The following is a 12,815-nucleotide window of genomic DNA, read 5'->3' on the forward strand; positions in this document are numbered from 1 at the left end:
TTAGTAATTACTAGTTATCCTTGTTTTGGAGTAGAATTCCAGAAACCAGAATGACTTCTTATAAACATATCAGAAGATCTGAATTGCAATTCTTCTCTTCATATGATGCACCTTATTCTCAAGCACCTCAGATATTTATTGAAATAATATTTCAAGGTTTAATTACAGTGATAATGCAAACAACTAAATGGCACATAGCAAGAAAGAGTGTTTATCCATATTGTTAACGTGATATGTTAGATTTCATTAAGCAGTAATGGTGTAGTAAATGAGTCACAGATTACTGTTGCATCTGTTGCAGTATTATTGCCAACTAATTGCAAATGCAGCCATTGGGCTATGTTCGTTAGCCAGTTGCTTCCTATTATGCCCAGCCTATCTGCTGTGGTTACAAGTTGTAATTCTTGTTGGCTGAAAATATACTGAGAAAAGGCACACTGGCACACAAGATGTGAATGCAGGTGAAAACCTTGCAAAATTTTATTACCGGAAGTGCAACGTTTCGGGGCAAGCCCCTTTGTCAAGCATAAAGGATCTGTGTAAAGTGGTACATTTATAGGTGTATCAATCAATTAGTTAACAAGAGCATTCAATTAGTGAAATTGAACCTTTGTTTTAACAACAATTAGTAACTGTGAAAAAAATATAACGAAACAGACTGTAACCAAAATACATTAAGCACAAGTCTTTGATTTGTTTCCCATATAATAAAGTTCATAGTCCAGAGGGAAAAGATATAAGTGCAATACTTCAAATGTAGCAAAAAATTCAAACAATGTTGCAGTACCTATAAAACAAACATGGACATAAAAAATGGTTACAATATGTAACTATATATTCTTACCCTGTCTCTGAAGGAAAAAATAGAAGAATACCTGTCCCTGCATCAGGATTTTGTACATAGTTTTCTTATCTGAAAAGATTAATTAGAGATAGTTAGAAAAACCAAGGTAAAATAAATTCATAAATAGCAAGCCATACTGAACTCTTCATTGAGACCTTTAAGATATTTAGTCTGGAGTAACCAGATCCAATAACACTCTCTCTGCAATAAAATTCTCTTTTTGTCCTGTCCTTGTTGTGTTTTTATTTTCTCTAGAACCTGCCAACGGAGTTGTGCTACTCTGTGGCCATTTGTGAAAAAATGTTTGGCAAGCCATGTTTCTTTCTTATATTTGTTTGGAGCTGTTAGTTCAACATTTTCACTTTTTTGGGGCTGATAATTGCGAATAGTCGATTTGTGTTCATTTAGCCTTGTTTTAATGGGTCTTGAAGTTTGCCCTATATAGGCTAAGCCGCATGGACATTTTATGCAATAAATAACATCTGAACTATCGCATGTAAAAAATCCGTTAATTTCATGTTTCGTACCCTGCTGTAGATGGGTAACTATGTTGCCCGATATTATTCCGTTACAATGTCCGCAGTTCCTGCAGGGAAAAGTGCCCTTATTGTGCGTTAAGCCACCCACCTGTAACTTACGTTTCTGAGGTTTAATAAGTTGACCAATATTTTTACCCCATCTGTAAGAGAAGAGAGGGGGAGCTTGGAACATATGACCAAATTTTGCATCCCTTTGTAAAATGTATAATTAAGCAATTGAATTCTTAATGAATCAGATGAAAATTAAGCGTAGGACTGGCCAGATATGGGATGACTTTGACGTAGTTGGCCAGCTTAAATATATTGCAATATATGGACAAACAATCCCTGTGTTTAAAGGGTAAGGCATTTTTTAGTAGCAGTATGCACAAAATGTCTCTGTCTTAAATATATTGATAATGGGTTGAGTGCAGAGGACCTCTTGTAGTTGACTATATGTATTTTGTGGTCACACCCTCATTGCACCCCCGCCTAATGGTTTTAAAAAATAGTGGTGAGCACAACTTTCCCTTGTTTGTTATAGTAATGGCAGGAGTCAGGGTTCTCATGAAAAAAAGGTTCTCTGCTTATACACAGATACCTCTTTTCAAAGGGTTATTTATTTCTATCATCATAGTTTGCAGCAGTCCTATAGCTAGTATGTGTGTGTGTGTGTGTGTGTGTGTATGTATGTGTATATATATATATATATATATATATATATATATATATATATGTATATGTTTTACTTTTCATGTAGTGGTGTTATATAGATTTGGCATACCAAAATGTGTACAAACCAAAATCAATTGTTAACTTAGGTTATGTAGAGATTTAGGGCAGAGACACACGCTCAGATTTGGGGAGCTTTAGTCCCCCGGCGGTAAATCACCTCGAATTGCCTTCCGCTGGCTAGAATCTAAATCACCAGTGGGGTGGCACTCTGAGTGCTTTGTTTCCAAAGTAGCCCGAAGATTCCTTGTGAGCCAACTTCGGAAAACTAAGCGCACCGATTACCATCCAAGACGAAGAGGAGATTTGTCGCTGGGCGACTAAACTCCCCAATTCTGAGTGTGTCTCTGCCCTTAGAGTGCTGCTGACTTTTTTTTCAAAAGCACCTTAGTTGAGTAACAACCTTACCATATAGCAACAACCTTACTATATATCAACAGTGGATTAGCCAGCTAAAACAGTAAAAACATCTTGCATCAATTCAGATACATCAAAAAGACTACTACTACTACAGGGTTAGGCTTGCTTCACTGACTAAAGGTGGCCATACACGGGCCGATAAAAGCTGCCGACAGACCAAGTCGGCAGCTTATTGGCCCGTGTATGGGGTCCCCCGACGGGCTTCCCCGATCGAGATCTGGCCGAAAGTCGGCCAGATCTCGATCGGATTGGACAAAAAATCCCGCCGGATCAAGGCCACATCTGTTCGTTGATGTGGTCCCGCGATCCGACCGCCTGTTCCCCATGCGTTAGGATCCGATTGTAGGGCCCTACAATCGGATCAGCCCGATATTGCCCACCTCAAGGTGGGCATATCGGAGCAAGATCCGCTCGTTTGGCGACAAACCAAAAAGGAACATCTAAAAAGATAGTGGACTATATCTCCCATCAATCAAGAGAAATTACTGGAACTAGATATAAACAGTCTTATACAGCTAGTCTGGTGTGTACTCAACAAACTACCATAAACACACTTCAAAATGATGTAATTGCTTTAGAATTCTTTAAACTGAATAAATATAGCCAATGTTCCACTCACATATTAAAGAACAAACAACAACAAAACAAAGGGACATTCTGCAGTTTCCAGCTTACACAAATCAAAATAAACTGCTGTGTTCGGGCAGAATAAACCTCAAAGTATTCAACAATTCAGACAATTGTAAGAATTTATGATGCATAAATTGAGTACTGTATAATGTAAGCTATTTTTCTTTGCCGCTAGGTATCAATAAATAGGCAATCTAATATGCAACTAGGCTTAATGTATCTGCTGCTCATACAAACAAAAACAGATGTTACTAATTAAGTACACATTAAAACATTGATAATAGTAGTTGTAAATTATAGCAGTATGATAATTAGGCTTTAATCTTTAATCAGACTGACCTGTTTGTGAAATGCTTTCAAACTCTGTTTGACATATATTTACTTTAGAATTTAATGGAAAAATAAATGGTACCAGTGCTTGATTATAAAAATACAGTAGGAAAATGTTTGACCATATATTTGCAAGAGCTGATATGTTATTTACTGGAAATGTTCACAAAGGATTTGGGGGTTCGGCCGATTCCAAAATAGTTGATTCGGTGCATCCCTAATTCTGAAGAACCAACATGTTTTAGCATAATATTCAGAAGACATCAGAAAAGTCCCAGTAACTTTTTAGTGTGGAAAAAAGTCACACACATGCCATTTTTTCTGGTGGAAAAAACTCAGCAGAGGAAACTACAATGCACTCCATCCACACTATGGTATTAAGCATTTACTGTAATGGCACCCATGTGCCAGTGCACACATGGAGTATATTGCAACCCAAAATTGCTTAAGTGTTCAGCTGGATACCATTTCTGTTAATGTGTTCTACTATGGGGTGGTTCAGAACAGTGCTTGCTCTTTTGTTTGTGGAGAAATCAGCATGTTTTTCTTTAGCCCTATTCTTTGAGCTGTCAGTTGTTTGTTTTGCCTTCATGTTGTTTCAGTGATTTGTTAACAAAGAGCCCTAAATAGTTTTTTGCTCCACTTTTTACACATAGGGCATAAGACATTTAGGGGGGTTATTTACTAAAATCTGAAAATGTTTCACTATTTTCTTAAAACCATTTTGACCAAACTCACATGCACATTTTTACCATATTTATAAAAAATGTAATCGAAAATATTTAGTGAGGGAAAGGAATCGATAAAATCATAAATAAACCCAGCGCAGATCATGATACCTTGCAATTGTTAAAGGGACATCTGCCATTGACTTTTTCATGACCTTGGCAGGTTTGAGATGGAGTACTTTTTTATTCTGACTTTTAGCAGCATTGGGGTTTAATAAATCATAAACATTTTGAGTTGTTTTCCTCTTTAAAGTGGACCTGTCATCCAGACACAAAAATCTGTATAATAAAAGTCCTTTTCAAATTAAACATGAAATCCAATTTCTATTTTTTCTGAAAGCATTCATAGCTGTTGTAAGCTCATTTAAAATTCTCAGCTGTCAATCAAATATTGTCTGCCCCTCCTCTATGCTAGTGGCATAGAGGCAGGGCAGACAATTACTTTCACTTTCCATTCAGCACTTCCTAGATGTCACTGCTCTCCACACATTCCCACCATTTAATTGTGTAGCCAGGGCAAGGAAATGGATATCGGGTCCCCCATTCTGGTGCACAAACAAGATTCTGAGATGATGCATGGCTTGTCTTAATAACGGTGTCCACAAAATGGCTCTTGCCTGCTTGCTATAATTATGAATTCCCAGACTGAAGGAAAAAAGGTTCAAATAATTTATATAGTGTAATTAAAGTTCATTTTGCTTGACTAATGTGATTAAATAGGATTTGAATTGTTTTTTTTGGGTGACGGGTCCCCTTTAAAACTTTGACCAGAAAAAAAAATCTGACTTTAATAAATAATCCCCTAACTGTACAAATGGATCAGTTGTTTCATGTTGCCTCTTGTGAAAATCTAAAAATAGAAGGCTTTGATTATTCATGGGTAATTTGCCTTTGTTAAGACTGTTTCTGTTTTACAGACATTCCATACTCCAAGTCTCGGAGATGAAGAGTTTGAGATTCCTCCAATTACACCACCTCCTGAAACAGACCCTGCGTTAGCCATGACTGATGTCCTTCTGCCATTTCAAGTATTGGGAGAAGCACTGGCTGCTCAAGGAAATGGATTTACACCCCAATTTCCTCCTCAAAGTCTGGATCTTCCTTCTATCACTATTTCTCGAAATCTAATGGAGCAGGAAGGTGTATTACACAATAATGGTTTATCATTGGTAAGTGTGAAATCAAATGTTGATCTTTTTGAACTTAGATTGGTTTATATTTAGTTAAAAATTAAAAAAAATAATGTTAAAATCAAAATCTAGTTACAATCTTTGTCATCAGACTTTCAGTTGTCTTGTGAATCATTATGGGGCTTGTGTTATGATTACATCACCGGTGCATAGTTTCTGCAGTAGCCATCATGCTGTCACACAATAAAGATGCATTGGGTAAACAAAAAGAGAGGATTGGGTCATATTTAAAGAAAGAGAAGTACATTCTCCAAATGATTCTTTAAAAATCCTAAATTTATTTGTTATGGAGTATTATGTAAAATTGCTTTGCTGGGGGGCGTGGTCTGACACGGAGCGTGATGGCAGCATAGCTCAGAGGCTCCGTGAGAACTTTCCCAGGCCAGCCTTAACCCTAAATGCAAACGATGGGGAAACACCAGAAAACAAAACCGGACAAAGAGAAAACTCCGGGGAAAAAGACACAGCAGTCTAACAGAAACATAGCGCAGCTGTTTCTGCAGAAAAAGTCAAGCCGCATGGAATCCAAAATGGTATGAAGAAGAAGCAGATTCCAATAGAGAAATGTCTGAGGCAGAAAGCGACCTGGAGGAGGAGGTAGATATCCACTCTTATATCGCTAAATTACCCTCAAAATCAGACATTAAAGAAATGCTACAGGAAGTTACCATGGCAATCAGGGAGGAAATACATGATATTAAAAAAGACATGTTATCTATTGCTGCACACACTGACTGCCTTGAAACTTATGCTTCTTAGAGTATTGATAGACAGAAAACCATATACAGAAAACCATATACAGACATCAGGAAAACAGGAGTAGACGCAATAATATAAGAGTGAGAGGTGTCCCTGAATCTGTCCAAAACGAAGAGATAAAGGATACACTACTCCATATTTTTAACTCCGTCCTGAAAAGAGAACCTGACACTGACATCAAAATCGACCAAGCTCATAGAGTTGTTAAACCTAAAGCGGCCCCTTTAAACGCACCAAGGGACATACTATGCTGCTTGCATGATTTTTCCCTAAAAGAGGAGATTTTGAACAAGTCTAGAGAAGTTAACCAATTATCCTATGAAGAAAATACTATCAAACTCTTTCAAGATTTGTCAAGAACTACTCTCCTTAAGAGAAAACTGCTGAGACCAATCACTGACAAGCTACGTGAACACAACATCCAGTACAGGTGGGGATGTCCTTTCTCCCTAACTGCCACCAAAGATGGGACAACTGCAATAATCAGAGGACCTATGGACACAGACCACTTCTTGGCGAAATTACACTTGCCAACAATGGAATTACCAGGATGGTTGCCTGACAGAAATACAATTCCCGAGCTGTCCTTTGACCTACAAGGGGAATGGACACATACCCCCAACTCAAAGAGAACACCTATGAAACCCAGGACACCTAGGGACAGAATGTGATCTGATATAATTTCTTCTATCAACGTTACAATGAAGATACTGTTTGACAGGATCGTTTAGTGATGTGATCTTGTATACCAAAGAAGTATTATATTTCATATAAGGACAAAACTTTATTCACTTTCCATGGAACTGTTACCTGAGATACATAGTATTATCAGGAGAGGACTGCATAAATTACACATTAAGATAAGTTGACAATGTCATTGTGTGAAGAAATTTTATATGTAGATGTATATATAAAAAAAAAAAGTTATTTGTTTGTTTCCTGTTGACGACTGCTATAGTAGCATGATATTCTGATGTTTAGATGTTTTCATACTGCTATTACATATATATCTAGCTGTTACTATACATCCCCATTGCTAATAAATAGCTAGCTGGACTGGGGGCAGTTTGATGGCAGGTACATGAGTAATACCAAGGCCCCTGACAGCTCCTCTCAGCCACTCACCCCCAACATGGTGGTTGCTTACACCCGAGCCGCAGCCCTTCCACCACAGCTCAGGGATTCTGCCCTGATAAGTCTAAGGTGGCATAACCTTATCCCCAACACCTCCTTTCATACAATCCACGATGTGAGGAAATTACTACCCCCCTACTTTACCCCCAGGTTTTCAACGAGTATGAGCTGTTCTATGCTAAATGGCATCATCTCCAGATTAGTGATCATGGCTAAAGAACCTAACATGGAAGGAATCATATTTTCATTGAATGTGAATGGTATTAATGAACCGGTTAAAAGATCTCAGGTTTTTCACCAGTGTAGAAAACAAAACGCTATGATAGTTGTGCTACAGGAGACCCATTTTAAAGATAACCATGCACCCACGATAATACTTCACCATTACCCTCTTATCTATACGAGTAATAATCCCGATTAAAAAACCCTGGGAGTAATGACTTTAATACATAAAGACCTACCGTTTAAACAGATAGAGACAATTACAGACAAAGGACGATATGTCATAGTAAAGGGGAAACTGGTGGATCAAATATGCACTATTGCTAACATTTATGTACCCAATTCGGGACAAAAAACATATTTAAAGCATTTTTTAAAAGACTTGGAAAACTTCAAGGAAGGTCTTGTCATCTTAGGAGGCTATTTTAATGTAACATTGAACCCACTCATAGACTTTTCCTCAAAGAAAACCAATATATCATATAAAGGTTTAAAAGACTTAAAAAGGGAGTGGCCAAGATGGCGGATTGAGCAGACGTGCTTTTGTGCTGCTCCGTGCTTTCAGCTAACATCCTGATTATACCCCTGAGGACAGCGGTCTCCTGTGCGGCGAATAAACACCCTAATCACCCAGCAGCAATATGGGAAAACATGGTACCAGAGCGAGGTCCGAAAACCGCATGGACAGGTACCTGAGTGCTTCTCAGGACGCTGACAAGGCCGCAGACGCGGACCCGCCAAATCCAGTGTCGGACAGAAACGACTCTGACTCCGCAGTGCCTGAGCCTACCAACGCAGAGATCCTCATGGCGATTAAAGGCACTCATGCGTCCACCACCGCACAGCTTGAAACCATCAAGGTGGATCTTTCGCTTCTGCGCCAGGATTTCCAGAACCTCCGCGAGCATACGGCAGAGGCAGAACGGCGAGTGTCGGAATTAGAGGACACAGTGCGCCCCATCCCTGACGATATCGCCCAACTGCAGCAACAAGTACAGATCCTTACCAACCGGGCTGAGGATCTGGAAAACAGAAACCGCCGAAACAATTTGCGCATGGTGGGGCTCCCTGAAAAAACCGAAGGCACTACCCCAGAAGCCTTTGCCGAGAACTGGTTAAGGGAGAACCTGGGAGCGGATGCCTTCTCACAAGTCCTGATCATCGAGCGTGCGCATCGCATCCCCACTAGGCCTCTGCCGCCTGGCGCTAATCCGAGGCCGTTCATCATGCGGTTCCTGAATTATAGAGACAGGGATGCGGCGCTTGTAACAGCTCGGAAGAAGGGCCCAATTACCTGGAATGGGTCTCCTATCAGCCTCTACCCCGACTACTCGCCAGTGGTACAAAAGCAACGCGCCTCTTTTCAAGGTGTCAAGAGAAGGATGCGAGAAGTGGGAATAATCTACTCACTCATTTATCCTGCGAAGCTGCGGATCGTAGATGGCGATTCTACACGGTTCTTTGGATCCCCCTCAGAAGCAGACCAATGGCTTAATATGCGGAGGCAACAAAACAGCCCGCGCCACAGTCCGCCTCATCGTCAGTAACGCAACCCAGGAGGGTGTGTGAGTATATGAGCCAGTGACTGATCACTACATTGTTTGGGGCTCCATAGTTATGTTTGAGGGGTTCCCCCCCTTTTTTGGCGAAATTTACCCTGAGAGTCGTGCCTGCCCCTGCAGTCCACTAGTCGGAATACAGTGACGCGCAAGGCCGTCACATTACCATCGAGCCCTAGTACGTGGTTTAGTACTAACTTTGTCTAACTGTTCCTTATGCTCCCGTATGCGGAAGGGCACGACTCCCCCCCCCATACCTTTATTCTGTCATTCGCCCGGAACACTAGGTCTGCCACTGTCAAGCCTCATTGTTTCCTTAAGGAATGGCCTGAATGACCACTGATGCCTTCTCAGCGACAGCAGGTGGCTCACGCTGCTGCGTATGCTCCCCTCTTTTCAGTTTTCCCTCGTTATCCCATTGCCACTTGTAAAACTTCAGTTCCAGTCTAGTTCCATGCAGCAGCAATGGTGTGTTAGCTGCAACAGGATGCTGTTGTCCTGGCCCCCAGTGCGGTCGGCATGGCAGCGTTTCAAGAACTTAGCACTTGCTAACTCTTCTAATGGACTCCAGTTCGGGGTACAGGCCGTCTATAGGGTATAGTCGGGCAGGGTGGGTTAGGGAAAAAGTTGGGGCGTTTCATGTGTGTTATTTGTTGTGTACAGCTGGCTATGAGCTTGTCCTCCTATCAACTGTGTGGGCGGAGGAGGGGATACAGACACTCTGGAGTAACAGGCAGTATCCTGGCACTACTTCTAGTAGCCACAAATTATGGGGGATGTAAAGTTACTATCGTGGAATGTGCGTGGGTTAAACTCCAAATTCAAAAGGGCACTCGTGTTTGACTATATTGGGAAATACAAACCTGACATCCTCTTACTTCAGGAGACCCACCTGGTTGGTCAAAAGTTGATGGCCCTAAAAAAGAGATGGGTTAATCAGGTATATCATGCCTCCTACTCCACATACTCCAGAGGGGTCTCTATCTTGGTACGTAGGAACTTACAGTATGAACTGCTAAGTGTTAACACTGACCACTGTAATCCTCCATTGTAAAATTAATAATCAGGAGCTGATAATAGTCAATGTATATATGCCTCCTCCCTTCAAGCTGGATCTGTTAGACCTCATTTTTTCCAAACTCTCTGTTTACTTACCATGCCCAATTTGTGTCACAGGGGATTTTAATACGGTGCTCGAACAAACGTTGGATAGGCTACATGCCTCCTCAACGCCTACCTCTCCGCTCAACCAGTGGATGGCGGCAGTGGGGTTAACAGACATCTGGCGGCACAAATTCCCCACAGAAAAACAGTTCTCCTGCCACTCGGTGGGTAAGGGTTCACTATCCCGCATAGATATGGCCTTGGGCACCCCAGACTTCGCCCAATGGGTTACGGAAGCCAAATACCTCCCAAGGGCCCTATCTGATCACGCCCCACTATGTCTAGTATTTAGCGTCACACCCCGGGTCAAACATTTCCAGTGGAGACTCTCTCCCCTATGGCTCAACAACGCCGAAGTGGCCGAGACCTGTATTCAGGGTTACGATGAATAATGGGAGACTAACTCCCACTCAGCGCAAAATAATACTTTATGGGACACCTCCAAAGCAGTATCTAGAGCCACCCTGATCTCAGCAATTGCCAGAGCGAGAGCAGTAGCTAAGCAAGCAATTGACAAAGCTGCGGATGTAGTCCTCAAGGCCGAAAGAGCCTATTGTGTGCAAGGCACTGTAGAAAATCACCAGCAGCTGATTACTGCCCAGAGAGACCTCGAGTTAGCGCAAACTAACGCCACTAGGAAAAAATTACTGTATATCAACCAAAAGATATTTGATCAGGGGGACAAAAATGGCAAAACCCTGGCGTATCTGGCTAAACTTAACCCCCCCACGATGATAGCTCGAATTAAAAACACCGCTGGTGATTATATGACGAGGGCGGAGGATATTGCAGACGTATTTGCAAACTACTATCAGGACCTCTATTCTGCACACGCCTCCTACTCGAATGCAGAACTAGACCAATACTTACAGGGCATTACCTTCCCTAGGCTTAGCCCAGCGGAGTCCTCATATCTTGATGCCCCCATAACCTTGGGTGAAGTGGTAGAAGCCATTGGAAGCCTATCTCCAGGGAAAACCCCGGGTCCGGACGGTCTACCGACCGCCTGGTATCGCTTTCTTAGTGACCAGCTCACTCCCAAACTCCACGCCACACTAGTTACGGCCAAAGAGACAGGGTCACTTCCCCAATCCTTCTACAATGCTACCATAATTCTAATACTTAAAGAGGGAAAAGATCCTGACTCTTGTGACTCCTACCGCCCCATCTCTCTTATTAATACGGATGTGAAAGTCTTAGCGAAAATATTATCCCAGCGCCTCAATAAAGTGATAGCTACGTTGGTTCACCCAGACCAAACTGGCTTTATGCCCAACAAAAGCACGTCCATTAACCTCAGGCGGCTGCACTCCCACCTCCAAATTAAACATAGTAATGGGGGCAACAGAACGCTAGTATCCCTGGATGCCACCAAGGCTTTCGATTCAATTGAGTGGTCCTACTTGTGGAAGGTGTTAGAGAATTTTGGGATAGGCTGCAATTTCATAAACTGGATTCTGCTACTCTATCGCTCTCCGACTGCCCGTATCCCGTGGTACCAGACAGGGATGCCCGCTTTCCCCCCTATTATTTGCTCTGGCGATAGAGCCCTTGGCCATAATGCTACGCCAAGCACCCAACGTGATTGGGCTTAAGTATGGGAGACTAGAAGAAAAGATAGCCCTATACGCGGATGATATCCTTCTATTTTTAGCGGATCCCGAGAACTCATTGCACAGGGCGTTAGAATTGATTGATCACTTTGGCACCTTCAGTGGGCTGGTGGTAAACAAGGGCAAGTCTACTCTTTTCTCTATTGAAGCGCCCCGTAATGAAGGGGAGATCCTGGGCCTGAAGTGGGTGTCGAAATTTAAGTACCTAGGGATTACCATATCAAACAACCTTGATGATTATGTGGCGGACAATATTGAACCAGTAACGCATTCGTTCAAAACTAAAGCAGGTCGATGGGAACGCCTTCCTCTCACAGTGTGGGGCAGGGTGAACTTATTCAAGATGATTGTCTTGCCCAAATATATGTATGTGATGCAACATGCCGCAGTGTGGATTGCACCACAGGTACACAAGCACATAGACTCTATCTTACTCCCCTATATATGGGCCCACAAATCCCCTAGGATCAGTAAACTCTCACTTATGGCCCCTCAGGAAAAGGGTGGCCTTGCCCTCCCACATCTCCGATATTATTATTATGCCTCACAACTAATGTATGTACACAACTGGTTCTGCCCAGACCCAGAGAACACGCTAACTGCACTTCATGCATCTATAGCAGGCTCCCTAGAGGCAATTAGAAATGCCCCTTACAGAAGACGCAAAGATACCCCGGAGTTGCCACCAGTGCTGACAATCCCACAAAGAATATGGGCTATAGTTCGGAAAATATTGACCCAAAACAGTCCTACACCTTCACCGTATACTCCATTGTGGAGGAACTCAAACCTCCAGCATCTAACACAACTGCCAGATTTCCATTATTGGCCTAGACTGGGGATTCGGCACTTGAGCGACTTGGTAATTAACGATAGCTTTCCGACCTTGTCCCAATTTTGGGAGAAACTGAACCAGCCCACAATCCAGATATATCGGTATCTACAACTGCGTCATGCATTTGTATCCCAATT

The 12,815-nt window shown here is 42.0% G+C and overlaps 1 protein-coding gene across 2 annotated transcripts in view; it reads left to right on the plus strand.

Moving 5' to 3' along the window:
* Nucleotides 1-12,815, plus strand: part of tox3.S (TOX high mobility group box family member 3 S homeolog) — a 142,136-nt gene that overhangs the window by 71,670 nt on the left and 57,651 nt on the right. For both annotated transcript variants that reach the window (XM_041561121.1, XM_018260444.2), the window contains one exon: nucleotides 5,120-5,371. In XM_041561121.1, the coding sequence (XP_041417055.1) occupies nucleotides 5,120-5,371 (252 nt within the window). The remainder of the gene's footprint in view (nucleotides 1-5,119; nucleotides 5,372-12,815) is intronic.

Source organism: Xenopus laevis, chromosome 4S (genome assembly GCF_017654675.1).
Source record: "Xenopus laevis strain J_2021 chromosome 4S, Xenopus_laevis_v10.1, whole genome shotgun sequence".
Lineage (NCBI taxonomy): Eukaryota > Metazoa > Chordata > Amphibia > Anura > Pipidae > Xenopus > Xenopus laevis.